This window comes from Callorhinchus milii, unplaced genomic scaffold (assembly GCF_018977255.1).
Source record: "Callorhinchus milii isolate IMCB2004 unplaced genomic scaffold, IMCB_Cmil_1.0 Scaffold6, whole genome shotgun sequence".
Taxonomy (NCBI): Eukaryota; Metazoa; Chordata; class Chondrichthyes; order Chimaeriformes; family Callorhinchidae; genus Callorhinchus; species Callorhinchus milii.
Genome location: NW_024704747.1, coordinates 2,068,412 through 2,093,396, shown reverse-complemented (window position 1 = coordinate 2,093,396; position 24,985 = coordinate 2,068,412). Strand labels below are relative to the sequence as shown.

Here is a 24,985-nt window from a genome sequence, read left to right as displayed (position 1 = left end):
GAAACCTTAGGCAAGTTTCCTTACTCCGCACCCACGCCTCCGTTTACCAGCGGTGAGTAGGAACCCGCCTGTTAAGTCGATCGGCGGGGATTGCTTTCCGGGAGCAATAACTCCCTGCCCCCACCCCCACCCCCACCAAATAAATTTAGGCACTCAATTCCACGACTGTTTTGTGGGACAGTGCCGTGCGCAATTTTGCATCAGCTGAATATTCTGGACGTCGGAATTCAGGAGAAAGCGGAGCAGGGAGTTGGAGAATTTGTCTGAGGACGCAAAGTTGTGAGCGGGGGTTTGCGCAGGCGATCTCGGTCCGGCACCGAGGGTGAGTCTTTTTTTTATTCTGGTCAGCCGGGGTGTCTGACACAGGCGGAAACCCATCGCCTTGTGCTTAAGAGTCTCCAAACCAAGCTGAGAATTCCAGGCCTCCCCCCTCCACATGGAAATCCCAGCGATAGATAGACTGTTGGAATGGGTTGCGCTCTATCTCTCTCTCTCTCTCTCTCTCTCTCTCCCTCTCTCTCCCCCCTGCTTACCTAATTCCGGAAAATATTAGGCGCAGGTTGGCAAGAGCCACGGCTTAGAGGGGGAGGTTAGAGTGTGCGTTGGGGTTAAACTGCTGGAGTCTAACCAGCGAAAGCCACACAACTTGGCCATGGATTGCGCTGTCTGGTCTGACAAACTTCCCCCCCCACTGCTTGTCCGGCTAGGACCACCCTACCCATCAAGGGCTTTGGCTGGCAGGGGTTAACAGGAAAAAAAAATGCACGTATTATTATTATTATTATTATTATTTAGACAATCCTGGCTTAGCATTCAGGGTGTCTGCCTGTCCTTGTCAAGAGATTTGTGTGAACACAAGGCGAAGCATTGCTCCAAACCCCTTGACACGAGATGTTGTGGTATCATCATGACGAATGTTCTGCCTGTACAAATCAAGCCTAAAGTATGCGTATTCATTTACTCAGTCTGAACGAGCTGCTACTCCAAGGTTCACTGTGGGTATGAGTAAGCTTTCTTTAACTGCAAGATAAATCCTTGTTCGCTGTTATCATCTCTCTCTCTCTCTCTCTCTCTCTCTCTCGTTCTCACTCTCCGGGCGTTTGAATTGTACTCAAACACATTTACAGAATATCAAGAATGAGAATAATAAAGAATAGTAATTTGGTCTCATTTCAACCCACGACTGTTGGTGGGACACTGGGCGCAGTTGTTGGTCAATTGATGGATCGCCTTTCCAAGGGGATAATCATCCCCCTTCCGATTTCTTTTTTTTTGAAAACAAACAAAAGAAATAGGAAGTTGGTCGCTCAACCCACCACCGTTTTTCGGGGGCCTCCACCGCGCGCAATTGGCTGCCGTGTTTCGCCCACAAAATACACAGTCGCTACGCTTTACGGTGTATCCTGTGAAGCGCTTGGAGACGACGCCGGAGATGTGATCAGGCGCTGTGTCGAATGCGCGGATTATTATTATTATGATTAATATTATTACAATCGAGTTTGAGTCCAGCTGCTCAGCGGTTAGTGCTCTCGCCTCGCGAGCGCGAGGACCCGGGTTCGATTCACTGCCGCAAAGGGCAAAACTGCCTTTCTCCTCCTCTCGAAAACAAAGCTGTTGCCGACTGCCTGGGCGGGTCATAGGTTCCTCCGCAGCATTTTGTCCTGCCGTCTGCACACATTAGTCAAACGCGAACCACTCCAAAAGTCACAGGAACATGAGCAACCGAAGCTGTTAGTAGTCTGCACTTAACCTCTGAGCACAGGGCCGTTCAGCTTTCGTCGGCTTTCTGCTCTCGTGAAGGCATCGGAACCGAAGGCTAATGTTCTTCCTCTAACCCGACCCCCTCTCTTCTTCTTCCACCTCCCCAACCCCCCACCCCACCACTCCCTCCTCTGCCCCCCACCACCTTCCTCTCCCCCCCCCAACAGCCCACCCCAACCCCAATCGCACACCATCACCTCTCTTTCTTTCCCTGTGCAAATGAATGCAACGCACCGTTAAATACACGGAATTACGCTGACTCTCAAATGCAAAGGGTTAGTGCTTTCAGTAGTTGGAGTATTATGCAGCCGTACTTTGAGGGGAAGATGAGTGGGGTCTCCTTGGAGCTGAACTGGCTCTAAAGCCCTCACGGATAGGGTGGTCCTCGCTGGACAAGCAGCAGGAAAGCTTGGCGGACAGTGATCTCAATGGGCAAGCTATGTGGTTTGAGTTGGTTAGACTCCAGCGATTACCCCCAACTGGTCTCTGGGCTCCCCCCCACCCCCCCCACCACCACCAAGCCTCGGCTCTTGCCGACCCGCGCCTAATACTCTCCGGAATTAGGTAAGCGTCCCATTCCAACAATCTGTCTCTGGGATTTCCATGTGTAGGGGGGATGCATGGAATTCTCAGTTGGGTTTGGAGACTCTTAATAATAATAATAATAATAATAATCCTTGCATTTGATATAGAGCCTCATCGTGTCGTCGAGACGTCTCAAAGCGCTTCACAGAATAGACTGTAAAGTGTAGGGACTGTATATTTGTGGGCGAAACACGACAAGCAAATTGCGCACAGCAGCGTCCCACAAGCGGCCGTGGATTGAAGCGAGCGATTTTTTTTTTCTCGAGGGATTCTTATCAGGCGTGTGGAGAAAGGAAACGTACCCAAGGTTTCGCCCTGACCTGCCGGGAATCGAGCCCAGGTCTCTCGCTTGCGAGGCGAGTGCTCTAACCACTGAGCTACAGGACACCGCAACGGTGATGGGTGTGTCGGACACCCCCGGCTGACCCCAAAAAAGAAAGCTCGATGGGAGCCAGCCTCGGCTCGTTCACCGGCCTTATTTATTCTGACGCCCCGTGCCTTCCAATTAATCCACGTATTAACCAAATTAATATTAAAATATCCTGCGTGTGCCAACCAAACCCGACGGGAGGGCAGAAGAATTAATTGAAAGAGTGTCTGCTGAGCGCACATCCAAAAACATCAAAAAAATAGGCACAGTTTGATCTCATTTGCTTTAAACTTCCAAAGATCCAGTTGATTAAATCAACCGCATAGAATTACAGCACGAGAAGAACTTTCCAGCAGGCAACATTTTTTTTTGGGGGGGGGGGGGGGGGACGGGGGATTTTAATTAATAACACCCCTTGCGTTCGATCTGGCATCTCATCACGTCACTGAGACGTCTCAAATCGCTTCGCACGGAATGTATTGTAAAGTGTAGTGACTGTGTATTCTGCGGGAGCCAATTGCGCACAGCAGTGTCCCCGCGAACAGTCGTGGATTGAGCGACCAAATTTTTTTGGGGGGAGGGGGGGATTATTACCCCCGCAAAGCCACCCGCCAGTCGACTAACACAACTACTTACCGCTGGGTCAACAGAGGTATGTGTGTGTGTGTGTGTGGAGTGACGAAACTTGCCTAAGGTTTCTCCCCGCCCGGGAATCGAACCCGCGTCCTCGCTCTCTCGAAGAGGACTATGCTCATGGGGTGGGGGGGTGGGGGGAGGTGAGGAGAAATCAGTGCTGAGTCGATGCCAGCCTGGCTCAGTCGGTAACGCCTCTGAGTCAAAAGTTCTTGGGTCCAAACCCCACATCGGGACTCGGAACCACACGGCCTAAGTCCACGTCCCAGTGCAGCTCCGGGGCGCGGCGTGGGAGTCGTGCGTTGCCTTGCCGGAGGTGCCGTCCTTCGGATGAGCTGTCGAACCCGTGGACCTCCAAGACTCCACGGCGCTGTTCGAGGGTTACCGACGGGGCGCCCGGCAGTTTGCGACACGGCAGAGCTTTACGTAGAGGTAAATGTGATGTGCGAGGAGCAAATTGCACGGTCCCAGCAACAGGCGAGCTCTGTTAAAGACCGAGCCGTTCACCCCCGGCACAACCCTGATTGCCGCTCGCGTATATCAGTTTTCAATTGATACATAACCAGGTCTCGGGGAACGAGGGTTCATAACAGAATTAGATCTTTATGGCCTCGTGCTGGTGATTTATTTTGGAGACTCGCAAGAGCCTCGCTGACTTACGCCGAAAAGCAAGGTCACTGCAGTGTAAATAAAGCAGAAGAAAGCAAACAGGACGGTTGCCAGCCCGCAGTCACCGTGCGATCGGGGTAGTAATGATAACGGCGGATAATAATAGCCTCGCATTCGACACAGCATCTCATCGCGTCGTCGAGAGGGCTCAAAGCCCTTCGCAGCGATACACCGTAAAGCCGGTTGACTGCGTATTTCACGGGCAGCCCATTGCGCACAGCAGCGTCCCCACAAACAGCTGTGGATTGTTGGCCAGGATACCGAGAGGAAAAAACCTACAAAATATCCCACAGCGTAGATTGAGTGACCAATTTTGGGGGGGGGGGGGGGGGGGGATTATTAACCCCTCGGAAAGCCATCCGCCAATCGACTCGCTCTCCGACCAGTACGTTCTGTGAAGCGCTTTGAGACGTCTCAACGACGTGACAAGGCGCTGTATCAAATGCAAGTCATCATTATCATTATTATTATTATTATTATTACTAATCACTGCAGCGGAAACAAAACGACCAGTCACTACGCTCGCAGGAAAATCCACGCGGAATAGCTCGGACGGGCTGATAAAGCGCGGTATGAGATGCAAAGCGACGAACTATTGAGGGAATAAATGAATGAACGAACGGCTAAAGACAAAAAAAAATAACTGAACGCATTTCAGGCAACAGCTTGTCAGTGCCTTATTGCATCGGATGATTAACTCGGACATCCGTCGGTTGAATTTTATGTTCAATTCCACTTGACAGTGTGCCCTGCGAAGCGCTTTGAGACGTCCCAACAGCTCTATCAAATCGCGAGGACTAGTATTATTATCGTTAAATCAGAACAAGTATTCCTGTCGCCCACATCTTATGGCAGAGTGATCCCCACCCCAACCCTTTCACACTCACGGTGAGTTGTCGTGTGTGGGGGAGGGGGTGGCTGGGGGGTGGCGGAGGGGGGGGTTGGGGGGGGGGTGAGGGAGGAGGGGGCTGATGAATAGGAATACAGCGTCCTCTATCGAAGGAGAAAGCCTTGAGGTTTTGATGTGGCGCTGATTGGCTTTAAGCTCCAAAAGCAGCTGAGAGGAATATAAACAGCACTGGATTTATCCTTTCTCCACCCACAGCATTTGTCCACTTCGTTACATCTCCTATAAAATCTCCCCCCCCCACCACCACCGCCTCCCCCCCCACCCCACTCCCTCCCCGTCGCCACTGCTCTCTCACTCTCTCTCTCTCTCTCTCCGCGCGTGGTTTAGAGGGAAAGAATCGCAAAGGGATTTCAAGCTGAATCAAGCTTCGGTTTGAGCAGGTTAACCAGGAGAGTGCTGGTTTGAGTGAGGGGCGAATAGTAATAATAATAATAATAATAATAATAATAATAATAATCAGACTCCGTCACTGTGAAGCTCTCCGGGACTGTACCCCGTGTAAAGGGCCCTATTTAAATGCAAGTTGTTGTTGTTGTTGTTGTTGTTGTGGCGACCCTTGCATTTGACACAGCGCCTGATCACGTCGTCGAGACGTCTCGAAGCGGAATATGCCGTAAAGTGGAGTGACTGTAGTTTCTGGGCGGAACGAGGCAGCCAATTGCGCGCGGTTTATTACTGTGAATTATTATTAATTATTATCAATTAACCCTCAAAGAGAGCATCTGGGAGGTGTGGGGAAGGGGCTGTGTGGGGGGGGGGGATCTTTCTTTCATGCACCCTGCACCCTCTTATCCCACTTGCAATCCCCCCCCCACTCCCCCCACCCACCCACCCTCCCATCTCATAATCTGCTCTCTCTCTACCCTGAGTCGATGAGAGAGGGTTAATCCCCTTTTACATAACTTGGTAAGTGAAGGGAAATTTTTTCCCCCCCCCACCCCACTAACATGAAAGGTTCATCAGCAACACCCACCACCCCAACCCCAAACACACACACATTATTGGGGGGAAAAAAACTAAATTGTGATTAAATTTTAAAAGTCTTTTTTCTTATCCCCTCTCCTTTCTTCCCCCCTCTTTTCTCTCTCTCTCTCTGTCTGTCTGTCTCTTTGTTTTGATTAATCCTTTTTTTATTCCCCCTCTACCCCCCACCCCCACCCACCCACACACACACACACATCCACATTAGATTAAAAGTTGTAATTTAGTTTTAAAGTCCTTTTGTGATTCCCTTTCCTTTCTCTCCTCCCCATAGCCCCCTCTCTCTTTCTCTCTGTGTTGATAAATATTTTCCACCCCCCACCTCCCAAATAAAACTAGAAGTTGTGATTAAGTGTTACAGTCCTTTTAATTCATTCCCCCTCTCTGTATATATAAATTAAATAGTTTTAATTCCCCCCCAACCCCCCCACCTCCCTTTGATCTCTGTCTTGTTTTAATACTTGCTTGAGAGGGAATGAGTTGAGCTTGGAGGGTGGGGGGGGGGGGGGGGGGGAAATAAAAAAAATTATTGGAATAAAAATCCTGTGGATGCAAATAGTTAAAAGAACCAAAGATTGGTACCTGTGAGTTTCATAGCTCAGTCTCACTCATCCCAAATGCTCTGCCTTCTCCTTCTCTCTCTGTCTGTCTGTCTCTCTGTCTTCTCTCTCTATCCTTATTTCCAATCACCCCCCACACCCACACCCCCCCCCACCACCATCACCATCACCTTCTTCTGTTAGTGCAGTATAAATCAGACAAGGGGCAAAATTGACAGGACACATCAAGCTGACAGCGATGAAAATCAGGATTGTGCAGCTATTTATCGGTAAACGTCTGCGTTCGCCCACAAATATACAGTCACTTCACTTTACAGTGTATTCGGTGAAGCGCTTTGGGGCGTCGAGAAGACGCGAAAAGCGCTATATCAAATGCAAGGATTATTATTATGATTATTATTAGTATTATTCTGTGGGGTTAACCTTTTGAAGCTGTTTTTTGGGGGTTAAAGTCAAAGTGATGCCTCGCACTGAACCAGTACAGAGATCCACTTGACTGTATGTGTGTATGTATGTGTGTATGTATGTATGTGTGTGTGTGTGTGTGTATGTATGTATGTAACTTGCTTCATCAGTGATGTGTGTGGTACCAGCTCTGAGCAAAAATATTGTTGAGGGCTTTGCCTACTAAAGGGCTTTTATTTTTCTAACCACTGAAGCAAACGGCAGCGATAACACCGAGGGCGGCTTTGCTCCTCCTGTAGTTGCAAATGAATTAATATTCTCTCGTCTTAATATTTTCTCGAATGTTATTTCTAATTTCAAACCCTTGGTCAAACTCTCTGAGATATCCTGCCCTGCGTGAAAGGCGCCCTATCGAGGCAAATTGCAATCGATGTCCCTGTGCATTAATTGGACCCTTTTGTTTCCTACGGTTTAGCTGATGATTATATATCATCTTTGTTCTTTTTTTAAAAAAAACACACAGGTATAATAATAATTAAGAATAACAATAGTCCTCGCATTTGATTTACACCGCCTCGTGGCCTGGTACAAAGCTCTTCACAAGATTTTTACTGTAAAGTGTAGTGACTGTGTAGTGACAGATAATTCGCGCGCGGCAGCGTCCCCGCAAACAGCCGTCAGGTGAACGAGCAGTCTTATCGGGCGGGGGGGGGGTTACAATAATAATCCTTGCATCTGGTATAGCGCCGTATCACGTCGCTGAGACGTCTCAAAGTGCTTCCCGGGATTTGCTGTACAGTGGAGTGACTGTGTTTTGTCGCCTGGCAAGCGAGAGGACCCGGGTTCGATTCCCGAGCGGGTCAGGACAGGGCGAAACCTGAGGCAAGTTTCCTTACGCCACACACACGCCTCTGTTTACCTAAAAGCGAGCAGGAACCCAGGGTTGTTAGTCAGTTGATAGATCGCTTTCCGGAGGCAATAATCCTTTAAAATAAAAATTGACCACAAAATACACAGTCAATCCAATTTATAGCAAATTCTGCAAAGCGCTTTGAGACGTCTCGACGACGTGATGAGGCGCTGTATCAAATGCAAGGATTATTATTATTATTATTATTATTATTATTATTATTATTATTATTATTATTATTATTTCCAGCACAATAATTTTAACTGGCCCACCCTGTCATCTCAAATGCACTGAAAAGAAATGATAACCTTAATAATAATAATAATAATAATAATAATAATAACAACAACAGAATAGACTGCAAAGTGAATTGATTGTGTATTTTGTGGGCAAAGCCTTGTTCGGTAAAGAGGTGAGTGGGGGAGAGGGGGATAGAGACAGAGGCAGAAAGAGAGAGTGAGTGAGTGAGGGAGGGAGGGAGGGAGGGAGGGAGACTGACAACCAGACAACTTTTCATCACCATGGGCTAAACTTCGAATGGACCACATTATTGATGAATCCAAATAGTAACCTCAGGTGGAACTTTTATTTCATTAAAAAAACGTGTTCACCCCCCCACCCCCTCCCCCCCCCCACCCCCCCCCCCCCCACGCCCCACCCCCCCCCACACACACACAGATATCATGTGCAATAGATTTTCCCCGAACCCCCCCCCCCCCACCACCACCATGTGGAAAAAGATTAGTGTGTGTGAATAATAATAATAAAAAATAACTAGCTCGAGTCTCTAAAATGCCCTGTATTGGTAAACTTGTGTTCCTTTGCAAGTTTGGCTGTGAATTGTGAGCCTGGCTGGTTTGAGATAATAATAATAATAATAATAACAACAATAATAACAATAATAATAATCCTTGCGTTTGATATAGCGTCGGGAGGACGTCCCGAAGCGCTTCACGGAACACACTGTAAAGTGAACTGACTGTGTATTTGTGGGCGCGGAACGCGGCGGCCGATGGCGCACAGCGATGCCCCACAAACAGTCGTGGATTGAAAATGACCAATTTATTATTGTTTGGGGTTTCTGGAGGGATTATTATTATTATTAGGGCTCTGTGCGGAGTCAGGAAACTTGCCCGAGGTTTCGCCCTGACCTGCCGGGGGATTGAACCCGGGTCTCTCGCTTGCAAAGCGAGTGCTCTAACCACTGTGCTACTCCACAATGAAGGGGAATAGTCCCTAAAATTGTAGAAATCAACCCCCTTTCCCCCCCCCCCCCTCAACTCGACCCCCAACTTGTATTGGGTTTCTAAGGCATTGGTGCTGATGCTGATTAACAGTGGGTTTGGATTGGTCCAAAAAAAAAGGGCATCTGCGGAGAGGTATCTGAGATGGTTTGAATGAGACAGTCTGGGAAAGGAGGAGAGGAAGAGAGAGAGAGAGATAGAGAGAGGGAGGGAAGGAAGGAGGGGGCAATAGAGAGAAAGAGAGGAGAGAGAGAGAAAAAAGGAAAAAGGAGAGAGAGGGAGAGGGAGAGGGAGGGAAGAAAGGAGGGGGCAATAGAGAGAAAGAGAGAGGAGGAGGAGGAGAGAGAGAGAGAGAGAGAGAGAGAGAAAGGGAAAAAGGAGAGAGAGAGAGAGGGAGAGAAGCAGTGGAGATGAGAACAGTCTGATCCCAGTCTCTCTCTCTCTCTCTCTCTCCTTTTTCCTCTATCTGTCTATCTCTCAGTGTTGCCTGAGACATGGACCCAGTGAGCAGCATCTCTCCCTCTCCCTCTCTCCCTCTCTCCATCACTCTGTGGATGTGTCTGGTCACTGCTTATTCCCGTAAGTACAGTTTTTTTGTGGTTATTTATTGCCCCCCCACTCCCTCCTCCCCCCCAAAATCATTCACTCCCATCCCTCTCCCCTTCCCATCCTCCCCCCATCCCACCCACCTCCCTCTCTCTCTCTCCTCTCTTTCCTATCCTTCTCCCTCTCCTTTCCCCCTTTCCTCTCTCCCTCTCTCCCCCTCTCTTTCCCACCCCTCTCCCCCACTCTCCTCTCCCTCCCTCTCTCTCTCCCCCTCCTATCTCTCTCCCCCTCTCTTTCCCACCCCTCTCCCCCACTCTCCTCTCTCTCTCTCTCTCTCTCCCCCTCTTATCTCTCTCCCCTTCTCTTTCCCACCCCTCTCCCTCACTCTCCCTCTCCCCCACTCTCCTCTCTCTCTCTCCCCCCCTTTCCTATCTCTCTCCCCCCTCTCTTTCCTCCCCCCTCTCCCTTGCCCCTTCTCTCCCTCTCTCCCCCTTCCCCCCACTCTCCTTCCCTCCCTCCCTCTCCCATCTCTCTCCCCCTTATCACTCCCCTTACTACCCCCCTCCCTCTCCTCCCCCCCTCTCTTTGCCCCTTGCTACCCCTCCCTCTCTCCCTCCCCCTTTCCCTATCCCTCCTCATCTCTTCCCTAACCATCCTCTGCTCCCCCCCAACCCCCCAACCCCCCCAAAAAACAGCTCCTGCAACATCCTTATTGATCATTGTCTCTTTCAGATCCAATGGTATATATATTTGTTCCACATGTGGATCCATTTCAGTGGGGTGGGGGTGTGTGTGGTGGGTGGGGGGGTGTTTAAAGGAGAATAATTTGCAAACCTCCCATTGTCGGTCCATCCATCTATCTCTCCATCCCTCCCCTCCCCATCTCTCAACCCTCCCATTCTTTCTCTCCCCTCTATCTGTCTCTCTCCCCCAACTCTGCCCAAGGTGTCACTGCCTTGGTATCAAATGTCTCTCTCTCTCTCTCTCTCTCTCTGTATATATATATATATGTGTGTTTCCCCCCCCCCCCCCCACACCCCCCCAAGTCTAACATCTCACAGAGCGACTCCTGCTCTTGTCTCCCCTCACAGATGCCAACTTTTGCTCTTTGCGATCGTGCAAATACAGAGCGGTTCGGTGTGAGCTGTTAATGTGACAAGCTTCCCTCTGTGTGTGTGTCTGTGTGTGTCTGTCTGTGTGTCTGGGACTGTGTCTGTGTGTCTGTGTGTGCGCGCGTTAGAGTGTGTGTCTGTGTCTGTGTGCTAGTGTGTGTCTGTGTCTGAGTGTGAGTGTGTCTGTGTCTGTGTACTAGTGTGTGTCTGTGTCTGAGTGTGAGTGTGTCTGTGTCTGTGTGCTAGTGTGTGTCTGTGTGTGTGTGTCTGTGTCTGTGCGTGCGCGTTAGAGTGTGTGTCTGAGTGTGAGTGTGTCTGTGTCTGTGTGCTAGTGTGTGTCTGTGTCTGTGTGTGTGTGTCTATGTGTGTGTCTGTGTGTGTTAGTGTGTTATTGTCTGTCTGCGTGTGTGTGTCTGTTTAGATACCTGTTTGTCTGTGTGTTAGTGTGTGTTAGTATCTGTCGTGTCTATGTGTGTGTGTTGAGTGCCTGTGTGTGCGTGTGTGTCAGCATTTGTCTGTCTGTGTGTGTTAGAGTGTATGTGTGTGTGTGTATCTGTCAGTGTCAGTTTCTTTGTGTGTGTGTCTGTGTGTGGATATTGTGTGTCTGTGTGTGTTAGAGTGTATGTGTGTGTATGTTTTATTGTGTGTGTGTGTATCTGTCAGTGTCAGTTTCCATGCGTGTACGTGTATGTGTGTATTTTATTGTGTGTCTGTGTGTGTTAGAGTGTCTGTGTGTGTGTGTGTGTGTGTGTATCTGTCAGTGTCAGTTTCCATGCGTGTACGTGTGTGCGCGCGTGTGTGTGTGTGTGTGTGTGTGTGTGTCAGTACAGTATCTGTCTCCGAGTGTGAATGTGTGTTTGTCTGTGTTTGTTCATCACTCACTTAATAGCAGGTGGCGTAAGGGGTTAAATGTCCTGCGGTTTACTTAAAAGCGCTCTGGGGAGTGTGTGTTTGTGGGGGTGGTGGGGGTGTGGGGGGGGTGTGGGGGGGGTGTGGGAGGGTGTTATATCATTCTCGTTGCACCCAGAGAGCCTGTTTCAAAGCGGGGTGCGGCGGGGGGGGGGGGGGTCATTTGGGAGTGGGGGGGGTGAGTTACAATTATTGCAGTTTAATGTGTGTCCCCCCCCCCCCCACGCGCCCACACACCGTCTGTTTACAAACAGACGTGTAAGAAATCCGCGCAATTTTACACGTCTTTTTTCCATCCCCCCCCCACCGCCCCTCCCAATTTTAAGTGAAATTAAAAGAGCGTCGGCACCAGATTTACAAACGAGACTTTGCAGCGTATCCCGCGAAGCGCTTTGAGACGTCTCGAAGACGTGATGAGGCGCTGAATCAAATGCGAGGATTATTATTATCATATTATTATTATTACAAGTCCAACCACCGTCCCCCACTCCCCCCCACCTCACCACCCCTCATTTCTCGTGCAAATATAACTGATAAATGTGAACCCGCTGTGTGCGTGTCCGTGCGTGTGTCTGTGTCGTTTGTGTGTGTTTGAAAGCGAAGCAGTTAACAGCGTTACAGTTTGTCAATTGAAACAAGACTCCGCTGTGAATTTGCGGAGAGCAAAGTGATTGATGAACTATTGCGTGCGAGTTGTCCACGGTTTAAAGTGGGGGTGGGGGTGGGGGGGTGGGGGAGGCGGGGGTCGGCGCGGGAAGGGGAGAGGGGTAGGATAAGCAGAGGCGGGGGAGATAGGACAAGCGGAGAGACTGTTTGGGGGCAGAATTTCGGATGGCTCCGTGATTAACATCGGCTGCTTTGTGCCGTGCGTTGACGTGGGGTCGGTTAAAGTTATAACGACTGTTCTGTCTGTGCAGTGTGTGCCTGTGTGTATATGTATATATAGATATATACACTATATAATATATACTGTATGTATATATATATATAACTGTGTGTATATGTACTTATAGATATATATACTATATAATATAAACTGTAGTGTCTATATGAAGGTGTGTACAACTCGACGGACAAAGCGACTTGTCCAGCGAAGTTCTAGGAATATAAACCCCCCCCCCCCCCCCGAGATTCACGTTAAAATTTAGACACAAGTGATTTTTTTTATTGGTGGGCGGGGGAAGGGGGCGGGCTAGCGGGGGGGTGGGGGGGTTTTCAGTTACAGTTCTCTTACGCGAGAGAAAAAAAAAGTCCCAATTTGCTGGTAAAATGAGAACGTAATTCTGTAGTTTATAAATGGATTGGGGAGTGGGGCGGTGGGGGGGTATGTTATGGTACCTTTAATTTAACCCCCAAACTCTGGAACGCTCACCTTTAAATCCCCCCCTCCCCACCGCCCTTTCTTCCCCATCTTCAGATCGTGCCTCAAGACCACCCCCCCCCACCCACCCGGCTCGGGATCAGACTCCGCCACTATCGAGAGCTCTGGGATGCTGGTGCGGGTTGTTAATCGGGCAGAGCCAGATTTGGGGCTGGGGGGGCTGGAAAGTTAAGGGGGTTGACCGTGGCGGTTTGGGTAACGCAAGCGACGGGTTAATTAGCGCAAGGAACGGGTTACGAGAGACCGGCCGTCCGTCTGGGTCGCCTCCGGGAGAGGCCCGTGCAATCCCTAATTCCTTCCTCGAGCGCCCAAGGCGACCCCGGTTTAAATTGACGGGACACCTTTCGCAGGAAAGGAAGATGTCTCAAAGCGCTCGGCATAGCCGGAAGGAGTCCCGGGGTGGGGGGGTGGTGGGGGGGGGGGTCGGGGAGGGGAGCGGGGAGATGAGCCGTACGTCCCCAGATGAAATCGAATCGGTCGCGGAACGCGTCTTTAATTCGGAAATCGGACTTGCGGACGTACCCAAAGCAGGACCACCTTCTCGACTTGATTTCCCCCCATCCCCCACAGCCCCCCCCCACCCGACCGCCCCCACCCCAACTCCTTCCCCGCCCCCCGATTCTGTGCGCGCTCACGATTTGAGAACGAAAACGGTCCGAAAGAGGCGAGAGAGAGAGAGAGAGAGAGAGAGAGAGAGAGAGACGAGAAGGGATTGCGGGGAATAATTACGGACAGCGCCTTACTACCACCTCGAGACGTCTCAAAGCGCTTCGCAGGATACACCGTGGGCGAAACATGGCAGCCCGTTGCGGACAGCCGTGGAGTGGGGGGGGGAAAAGACGACCGAAAGTGCGGTCGAAGAGACCTTGAGACAAACCTTGAAAGGAGTGAGGGAGGGCTTTGCCATTGTCGAATCAGTTTGGTTTGAATTTTCCCATTTCTCGTTCCCATTGCCATTTCCCCTCCTCTCCATCCACGACCGCTTGGGGAGGGGGAGCGCAGTTGGCTGCCCGCAAGATACACAGTCACTACACTTTGCAGTGTATCGCAGTGAAGCTCTTCGAGACGGCTCGATCACAAGATAAGGTGTTAGGATCAAATGCAAGGATATATTATATTATTAGAACTAATTTGAATTTGAGGACCAGAGGACAATAAATCCGTTGAGCCTGTTCCGCTGGTTTATTAGATGTTGGTAGATCTTTTAATCTCAATAATAATAATCCTTGCCATTTTAATTCTTATGCCCTCCCCTCTTCCCCATGCCCCGTTCTACCGCTATCATCCGAATTTCTGTTGAACTCTCGAATGCACGTCCCCTCTCGATTCACACTCGAAGCAAAAAGCAATAGAGGGATAGAGGGGTGTGGGAGAGGGGATTAGAGGGGTGTGGGAGAGGGGATTAGAGGGGTGTGGGAGAGGGGATTGGAGGGGTGTGGGAGAGGGGAATAGAGGGGTGTGGGAGAGGGGATTAGAGGGGTGCGGGAGAGGGGAATAGAGGGGTGTGGGAGAGGGGATTAGAGGGGTGTGGGAGAGGGGATTAGAGGGGTGTGGGAGAGGGGATTAGAGGGGTGTGGGAGAGGGGAATAGAGGGGTGTGGGAGAGGGGAATAGAGGGGTGTGGGAGAGGGAATTAGAGGGGTGTCAGAGAGGGGAATAGAGCGGTGTGGGTGATGGGAATAGTGGGGTGTGAGAGGGGAATAGAGGGGTGTGGGAGAGGGGAATAGAGGGGTGTGGGAGAGGGGAATAGAGGGGTGTGGGAGAGGGGAATAGAGGGGTGTGGGAGAGGGCTATAGAGGGGTGTGGGAGAGGGGAACGGGAGAGGGGAGAAAGGCCAATTGTTTTGGAGAGACTTACGCGTCGCTTTATAGAGTACTATCAGTGAACACTTGCACTGCTCTTAAGCCTGGTGGATGGGTCTCCCGCGTGTTGTCAGTCACCCCGGCTGATCTCCCCCCACCCCCCAAAAAAAAATAATTCCAGCGGTTAGCACTGTGCCAGGATTAGAGCCAGCCGCGGGCAGTTCCCCTAACTGACCGGGGACTTCAGGGTGGAGAGGATTTCCTCGCTTTGCTGTGACCCAGCCGAGAGAAGAGGGTTCGGCGGCGGCGGCGGCGGTGGTGGTGGGCAAATCCACACTGGATTCCTTGAACCTCCGAGATACCTAACCGGCGCTGAGAATTCCCACGCGTAGGGAACTCTCGGCCCGGTCTCGATACGGCGATGGGTTTCCGCACCCGGCGGACCAGAGAAAGATGGGTGTCAGACGCCCGGTTGACCCCAAAAAAACCACACGCTTTTGGTCAACTCTTTCCCCTCACACCCCCCACCCCACTCCTTCACCCCCAGCATAGGCTTCTCAGCCAATTTGATGTGCTTCGAGACATCCCACCAATCTAACAAAAGGGTAGATTTATTTTTTATTTTATTTGAATTTATTTTTAAAAGAATCAAAGGGACAACTCGAGAGAGAGAGAGAGAGGGAGAGGGAGAGGGAGAGAGAGAGAGAGAAAGAGCTTGCTTCTTTTCCCATTAGTATCAATCATTTACGACGGGGAGAAATGGCAGATTACTTTGTCGCTTTGTTTGGTGTACAACCGGTGCAACATAACGACCGGCGGCGGGGCGGGGGGGGGTGGGTTGGGGGAGACGAGTGAGGGCGGAGGGAAGTGGTGGGGAAGCAGGTGGGTTGATATCAGAGAGAGCAGCGTTAAAGCCGTGAGAGACGCAGCGAGCGGGGAACTGTGGGCGAGAGATGGAATCGGGCCCCACGTCACGCACTTCGGTTCAAAAAGGTCCCTGTGGGCAGACAGCGTCCTGGGCTCCGTGGGACTAATTTAATTGGCAATCCTTTTTATTTCTTTAACCGCACGAGAGAGAGGCTTTGCTTGGACGTAACCCCTTGATTGATCGCCCGGTCGGCGAGTTTGTCACGAGGGGCCGGTACGAATAAATGCGCCGTGATACTTGAACGTGAAACAACCAACGCTTTCGCATTCCATACGAAGGATAACATTCGTGACGATGATGGCAATAAGCCTTGAGTTTGATACGGCGCCTCATCGCGCGTCGTCGAGACGTCTCTCGAAGCGCTTCTCAGCCTACACCGTAACGCGGAGTGACTGTATAACTTGTGGACGAAACGCGGCAGCCAGTCGCGCACAGCAGGCGTTACCCCCCCCCCCCCCCATCCCACCCCACCCCCGCCGCAAACTCTCGTGGCTCGAAGTGACCCATTTGTTTTTCAAGGGATTATTACTCCCGGAAAGCCATCCGCCAATCGACCGGCAACCAATCCATAAAAAAATGGGATAATGAATTAATAAAAGCAGCCCTTAAACGGTGGCGGAGTCTGGCGCTGAGCTGAGTGGGCGGGCGGGGGGAAAGGTGAGGTGACCGTAAGCACGGACAAAGAGGAAGGTCTTCGGGCACGAGCTGAAGATGGACAAGGTGGGGGCGAGTGGTGGGTGGAGGGGGGGTGGGGTGGGGGGTGCGGGAAACGAGGGTTGAGCTGGGGAGTGGGTTGAAAGCTTGGCTGCCGAGGGAGTCAAGGGATTCACCAGCAGTATCAGGATCGGAAGGAGACGTTTTAAGAGTCGAACCCCGAGGCACGGACAGAGAGAGAAGGCTTTTTAAGTGGGTTTAGGAAGCAGGAAGGGGAAGGAGTTGAGGTGGAGTGATTCCATACCTTAAAAGCTGGTTACAGAGTGAGATTAATACTGGGAATGGCATTTTAGGTTTTTGGCAAGAGGACTAATCTGCAATGCAGTAATTGTTAAATCCGGGTTAATTCAATGACGATGATAATAATAATAATAATAATAATATAGTAATAATAATCCTTGCATTGGATGTAGCGCCTTATCACGTCGTCGAGACGTCTCAAAGCGCTTCACAGGACACACAGTTAAGTGGAGTGACTTTTGATAAGGCGCTATATCAAATGCAAGGAACTATTAATATTATCTGCATATATATATACTTGTATCCTCTGGGCATCCATTCCCCCCAAACAGCCTACTCGTGCCATATAAAAGTTCTAATGCCCGGTTAATCTCTCTTTATTGTGGTGATCGGGGGTCACCGCAAATTCTGTCACATTGAAAACCGAGAATATTGGTTGTCGCCGATAACCAGCCGTGGGTTCGCAGCGCCTCTCTGCCTGCCGGGATGTTGGCACGGACCTGATTTATTCCTCGCAATGCTCCGTGCGAGGTTTAGATAAGGCGCGTGGGATGTGCAATTATTTTTTTTTGCTGATTTACTGTCTTGAATTTAAATGAAGGAGAAGGCCCCCCCTAGTCCATCCCACACTCCCTTCGCCTCGCCAACCCGCACCCCCCCCACCCCCCCCTCCTTCGCCTCCTTCAAGGCTTGTCTGGAGACCGTCCTCTTTGACTGCGCCTTCGATCATCCTCCTGCCCCCTCCTTCCGACCCCCTCCTGATCCCAACCCCCAGCTCGGACTGTCCGCGTGGGATATCTGCTCGAAAAGAGTTTCTCTCTCCCGGTGTCCTGGTCGACAATCCACTCCACCACCCCCCCCCCCCCCAAATAAAATCCATAATTTACTCCAATGGCTGTCTGTACCAGGTTGCCGTGTGCAAAATTGGCTGCCGCAACGGCCTGCAAAAGCACACAGTCACCACACTTCTCAGTAAAATGCTGTGAAGGGCTTTGAGATGTTCCCCCCCCCCCCCCGCCCCCCACCTCACCGCCCAATGCTGAATAATAATAACGATAATAATTCATCTTCGCATTTGGCACAGCACCTTATCGCGTCGTCGAGACGTCTCAAAGCGCTTCACCGGTCATATTGTAAAGCGAATCGACTGCGCATTTTGTGGGCGAAACGCGGCGGCCAATCGCGCCCAGCAGGGTCCCCCCACCCTCGAACAGTCGTGGATTGAATATTGAAAAGCTGTTGGTAGCGGTCACACACAAGGATCATTATTCCTATTAATAATAATTACCTGTGCAACACCTTGAGTGGTTTGGATGTTTAAAGGCTCCGTATCAAACTCATGGATGATTATTGTACATTATTTTTCACAGCTGACGCACCCAGTTTATGTGCCATCTAATTAACCTGGGCCCAGACCCTTTTCACTTCACTAAATTGTGTCTTTTTTCCACGAGAGTACGCTTAGCCTACATTCTCGGCCAAGATGAAGTGCCCTTTCCTTCATCCCCGCTCCAATGATATGATCTGACATCACTGACTCAAAGACTAGGTCGTGGCTTAACTTGTCATCACAACCAACACCGGGTTCCTCGTGTTATTCCGTTCCCGACGAGCTCAGCTTTCGAGTTTTCCGCACTTCTTATAATACGACCAGCCCGTTCCAGTTGATGATCAGGATCATCCTGGCATTTGATAGAGCGCCTCATCGGGTCGTCGGTAGACGTCTCAAAGGCGCTTCACGGGATCTGCCGTAAAGCGCGCGTTGACAGTATTTCGTAGGCTTTAAATGTTAACGCTGGTGTTTATTGTCAGAGCGGCATGAAAGCAGCAAGGTCAGGCTATTGATCCAGTACAGCACATCCACAAGGAGTGTGACATGGTCTTTCAGAGACCTGGCCAATAATGAATGATTGTGTCTGCGTTTCATAAGCAAGCATTTTCCTTTGACTTGCGGAAATAACATTTCGCAGCGAGCCCATTTCCTACCGGCAGTTTGTTCGCTGCTAAAACCAAACTGAAAGAGGATAGCAACGTGTTGTCAAGGGGCATCGCACATGTCTGAAAAGAACATAGGGACAGGAGAATTTTCCCGGGCGAACGGAGACCGAGGTCCGTCCAGTTCGCCTTCCACCATCCTGGCAGTCGCTTGACATGTCGTGTCCCGAACTGTACGCTGTCTCCCGCCACCCCCCCCCCCCCTCCCCGGATATAATTTCCCCTGTTCCTTACGTTTGCTACTCGCTCAGTGAAATAGTGTTTCAGTAGATAGATTTGTTCTGAATTTTACCCGCCCCCACCTTCAATCGCAGACCAGGTCCTCTGGTTCTACCGATCAGTACAAGTATGAAACAGCTTATGTGGTCTACATTATGAGCTACAGCTACATCTCTACAGCTTATCCGGTCAATTTAGAATTTTAAAGACCGTAATCATATCGCCCCTCAACCTTCTCTTCTCCAGCGTGAAAATGTCCGTTGTACCTGATCGCTCCTCATAGTCCCTCCATCCCCCTCGATCATTCTGGTTGCCCTTCTGTCCAAAATAATGATAATAAATTGATCACTCGAAATCCACGGCTGCAATTGGCTGCCGCGTTTTTCGCCCACAAAAATACACAGTCGGTTCACTCGACAGTGTATCCTGCGTGAAGCGCTTTGAGACGTCTCGAAGACGTGATAAGGCGCTGTATCAAATGCAAGGATTATTATTATTATTATTCCCATCCATCCAACAAAGTCTTGAGGGAAAAACACTGCAGACTGCCTGGTGTGACGCAGAGGACGCCAGTCATGTCGCTCTCTGGGCAGTTAGAACACCGATGGGCTTCTCTCTGGATTGATGAGTGACGTTGAATGGCAGAAGGACGCTTCAGTTTCTGCCTCGCTGCCGGAGAGTCACACCTCCATCCAGACCTTTTGTCCACGGTTATAATAATAATAATCCTTGCCTTCGACATACCGCCTTATCAAATCGTTAAGAAGTCCCAAAGGGCTTCGCAGAATATACTGTAAACAACAACAACACGATTGCATTTATAGAGCGCCGTTCACGTCGGGAGGACGTCCCAAGGCGCTGGACAGTTGGGTCGGGACCCGAGCAGTGGGGGGAAATGGTCAGGGTGAGGGAAGGGAAGGGAGGGAGCGAGGAGGGGGTAGAGAGTCGAGAGGGGAGCTGAAGGCTGAAGGTCAAAGAGAAAGGTCTTGAGACCGGCCTTGAAGGAGGAAAGGGAGGAAGCGGCGAAGGCACTGGGGGATAGAGTTCCAGAGCCTCGGGGCTGAGAGGCTGAAGGCCACCGATGGTAGGGCGGTTGGGGCGGGGGATGTGGCGCAGACCGGAGCCAGAGGAACGGAGGGTACGGGCAGGTACGTAGGGGGATAGTAGGTCGGAGAGGTAGGAGGGAGCGAGGCCGTGAATGGCCTTGTAGGTGAGGATGAGGATCTTGAATTCGATCCTCTGGGGATGGGGAGCCAGTGGAGGCGAGCGAGGGTGGGAGTGATGTGGTCGCGGAGCCTGGTGCGGGACAGTACACGAGCTGCAGAGTTCTGAATGACCTGCAGCTTGCGACCACATTAATATTTTTTTTGGGGGGGGGAGGGATTATTAACCCCCGAAAAATGACCCACCAGTCGACTAACAACCGGGTAGGTGAGCAGAGGTGAGCAGAGGACGTGTGGAGTAAGGAAACTTGCCCAACATTCTGCCCCGGCCGAGAATCGAACAACAGGTCCTCTCGCTCGCCCCTTAACCGCCGCAGTACAGGACTCCACAGTTCTAATCCAAGCGAACCATTCCGACCTAACCCCATCCATCCCCTTCCTCGACTACTCCTCCGCTATCCCTCCAACCCCCCCCCTCCCCCAACCACCCACCGCCCGCACCCCTCTGAAGTACACACCGAGTCTTAAAGGCGTTGATGTTTTCGGCTTCAATCGAGGCTCAGAAAGATTTCTGAGTGATCAAATACAAGGCGAGTTAGTAGTCGGGTAGAGGAGGGAGGGACTGAAGGTGGGAAATCATTCATCTCCTGCCCTCCCAAGGATTCAGTTAATAATTGAGATCCCTCATGATATCATCTTCCCCTCTCCCCCCCCCCCCTCACTCTCAGAATATGAAAATTAATATCATCAAGGTTAATTTGCAAGTCACACGCTGCAATTTGCACTCCATGAAAAGCGTTATGGCAGCATTGATTTATCTTTTCATCCGGCAGGCATCACCGACACACACACACACGCTCACACACACGCGCACACACGCTCACACACACACACGCTCACACACACACGCACACACACACACACACGCTCACACACACGCTCACACACACACACTCACGACTCGCGAGACTGACTAGATTAGAAAATCCGTCTCTCGGTTTAGTTTCGCAACCCGGCGGCTCGCGTTTATACATCGCCCTTCGCGAAGGAGGGAGTCTCAGAGCGCTTCACGGGTGTGGGTGGGGGGGTGGGAGGTGGAGGGGGGGTGTGGGTGGTTCAGACCCCGAGCAAGAGAGGGAGGCAAAGGTGACCATAATCACATAGTAACCTCGTGATAACTCGTCGCTCCGAGAGCAAACAACCGAGCGATGAGTTATCAGCGGAATCCCCGTAGCTCAGGGGTTAGAGCGCTCTCGCCTCGCGAGCGAGAGGGACCCGGGTTCGATTCCCGGGCGGGTCAGGTCAGGTCAAGGCGAAACCTTAGGCAAGTCGCCTTACTCCACACACACACGCGCGCGCGCGCGGCAGTAGGAACCCGGTTGTTAGTCAATTGGCAGATCGCTTTCCTGGGATAATAATCCCGCCTCGGAGTAAAAAAAAAAATTGGTGGCTCGATCCAGGACTGTTTGTGGGACACTGCCGTGCGCCCAGAAAAACACGGCCGCCAGACTTGACTCCGCAATACATTCGGTGAAGCGGTTTTGAGACGTCTCGACCACGTGAGAAGGCACTAAACCAAGTGCAAGGATTATTCTTCTTATTATTATTACAGTATACGTGTCCTTTAACACAAGTAACAGTTTGTGTAAGGGCTTTTTTTTCATCTAATCTCATTATTTATGCACATGTAAGCAATGTCCAGCCGCTGCTGCTTGGATACCTCGAGAGTAATTAATTTCCAGTTTACTGAACTGGAGATCCTGGATCAATAATTGAAGTAAAAATTTTCGCCCGATAAACAAATGAATGTATCTTTGCAAAATTGCACACTTCATTAAATCTTAATAGGTGATAGCGTCGGGGTCAGTCGTTTGCGGCCACGGTTGGCCACACGCACAGGCTCGCTCGCAACAACGATAATACCGATAATTCAGAATAATGTAATAATAATTAATATAGGGTGATAATGGTAATAATTCTCAGCGCCTTTCACGGACGGGAGAGCGCCTCGAAAAGTCAGCCCGGCTTAGTCGGTAACACACTGGCCTGGGGTGGGGGGGGGGGTGGGAGGGGTGTCAGAAGCTTGTCGGAAGAGTTTCTCCTGGGCGTGGAGGGTAACTCGTGTAACTCACGTCGCTCATGTCGGGAGGACGTCCCACAGCTCAAAATGTACGCGCAGCAACGTCCCACGAACAGCCGTGACGTGAGCGACCATTTTTATCGAGGGTGGGGTGGTGGTGGGGGTGGGGGGGGGGGGGGGGTTGGAGAGCGAACCAGCCGTGATGCCCGTCTCTTCCACCGACTGACGACTGATGTCCTCGTGGACTGGAATGGAAGGTCCACATTAGGAAGGGGAAACGGAACCAGGAAGGACGGAGTGGGAATGGGGGGGTGGGCAGAGGGCGGGTGGTGGGGTGGGCAGAGGGCGGAAGCCATTTCGTTCGGGATCACGTCGTTCCCCAGGCCCCATTAATATGATAATCGCCATTGAATTCAGGCAGGAAAGTACTCGCGCGCCAAGAGACAGTTGCAAGAGCAGCGGAAACTTCCTGACCCGGGTGGGGGGAGAGAGGAGACGGGGGGGGAGAAGGTTGCTTTGACCTCAGAATTGATTAGAAAGCAAGATGAACCTAAATTATAGCTCTTCTAAACGAGATCAATAGTGATTAAGGTGAGGCCCGTATAATAAACACTTAAAGATTATGCACACATCAGGCAGGGCTGGTGTAATTGCCAGGCACACTCGCAGGAGGGTTGAGGCAACACATCTTAAGTGGGATGAAAGGATCTTTTTAGGGAGAAACGCGAACCAGTTTGAGCAAAGCTTTTTTTAAAAAAGGATGAAACACATGGGTCGCTGACCGCCCCCCCCTGCTCCCGCCCCCACTTACTATGATGATGATATTAATAATCCTCTCGTTTGAGTCACCGCCTTATCCCGTCGTCGAGACGTCTCGCAGCGCTTTTTGTTAGGCAAACGAGGCAGCGAGTTTGTGGACACCCCCGGCAGCAGCTTATAGACTGCGAGCTCGATGTCCTGATGTGGGAGTCTTGAGACCCACAACCTTCTGACTCGGAGGAACGAGCATTAATCCCATCGGAAGCGACCACTGAAGCCAAGCTGTGAACTTCTTCCAATTTGTACCCAAATATAGACCTGCAATTGACTTCTGGACGGGCGAGGGTTTGCTCAACAAGTAGTCAGACAGCGGACGCTTTGTGTTCCTGAGCAGTAGGTTCGAGTCCTGTAGCTCGGTGGGTCAGAGAGCTCGCCTCGCAAGCGAGAGGACCTGGGTTCGATTCCCGGGCAGTGGGCGAAACCTTAGGCAAGTTTCCTTACTCCACACGCACAGGTCTCTGTTTGCCCGGCTGTAAGTAGGAACCCGGTTGTTAGTCGACTGGTGGATCGCTTTCCAGGGATTACTAATCCCTTAAAAAAAATAATACTGAAATAATAATAATAATTTGGTCGCTCCAATCCACGCCCCTTTGTGGGGTCGCTGCTGTGCGCAACTGGCCGGCCACATTTCACCCACAAAATACACAGTCACTCCACTTTACAGTGTGTCCAGTGAAACGCTTTGAGACGTCCGGAAGACGCGATAAGGCGCTGTATCGAACGCAAGGGTTATTATGATAATTATTATCTCCCAATGACCTGGCCATGAGCTCGCTTCATGACTAGGTACAAGCCGGTGAAAGGCGCTGGTATGAGTGGGGGGGGGGTGTGGGGGGATAGGTAGGATGACATGTAGCAGATGGACGGAAGGAGCCTGTGTTTGCGTACACGTCGCTGGCTTCAAGGAGAAAACTGCCTGTTGAGTTGCAACCTGATATTGCGACAAGCGAGCTCTGGTTTGCCACAGGACCCAGAGTGACAGAGCCACATGGATGGTGTGCCGGGGGTTTTTGTAAAGGATTCCACGGATCATTAACAGGGAGCAGCGCGGCCACACAAGCCATTAATTGGCGCTGATTTAAGCGCATCTCGTGTTCCCTGGTAATGGCTGTTGGGTTCAGAAAGGGGTGAATGTTAAATGCGCTATTTACTGTAAATGGCTGTGCGTGAAACGGATACCTTGCATGAAGTGAGGGGTGGTGGTGGGGTGGGGGTGGGGTGCGGCGCGGGGGGAGAGAGGGGGAGGGTAGGGGAGGGGGAGCTCTCTGTAAATTGATGAACGTGTCCTGCGAGTGCGAGCAATCCAGTCTGTCGTTTTGGGATGCCAGTGGGTTGGGAGAAGATTGGGGTTTGGAAGCCACAGGTTTTTAGGGTGGAGTCCTGCGGCTCAGTGGTTAGAGCGTTCGCGTCGCAAGTGAGAGGACCCGGGTTCGATTCCCGGGTCGGGGCGAAACATTGGGCAAGTTTCCGGATCGCTTTCCGGGGGTAATAATCCCTTCAAGAGAAACATAATAATGATAATAATTCAGTCACTCAATCCGCGGCTGTTTTTTGTGGAGACGCCGCTGTGCGCAATCGGCTGCCGCGCTTTGCCCACAAAATACGCAGTCGATTCACTTCACAGCGCATCCTGTGAAGCGCTTTGAGACGCCTCGAAGACGTGATAAGGCGCTGCATCAAATGCAAGGATTATCATTGTCATTATTATCATAATAATATTATTTCCCATCGTAGAGACATTTTTCCTCAAAGTAAGGTTTGTCTCGTGTCCATAAGAATCTTGTCTCCTCTCTCTCTCTCCCTCCCCCTGTCCTCCTCTCCCATCGCCTCGCGTACCCCGCCCCCTCTTCCATCTCCGTTCAACCTTGACGGACGACCAAAGCTGCTTTATTTATTGCGTGAAAAACCCACTTGAGTGTGAAGGGAAAATAGGCTGCGCTCGGTCATTGCTGGAATTATTTACCGCGTTCAAGTAAAATGTGCGTTGAACTCCTGGCACCCTTGGTGTGGTGAGGTGAACGGGACAAGTTTAATAGGTGTTTCACCGGGG

General features: G+C 50.9%; 1 protein-coding gene across 1 annotated transcript in view; it reads left to right on the top strand.

Annotated features, from left to right (window-relative positions):
• The first annotated feature begins 9,460 nt into the window (after positions 1 to 9,460).
• LOC103172414 (contactin-associated protein-like 5) overlaps positions 9,461 to 24,985 on the top strand; it is a 94,635-nt gene continuing 79,110 nt past the window's right edge. The window contains 1 exon segment of the mRNA XM_042336195.1: positions 9,461 to 9,607. Coding sequence (XP_042192129.1) covers positions 9,523 to 9,607 — 85 coding nt within the window. The 5' untranslated portion in view covers positions 9,461 to 9,522.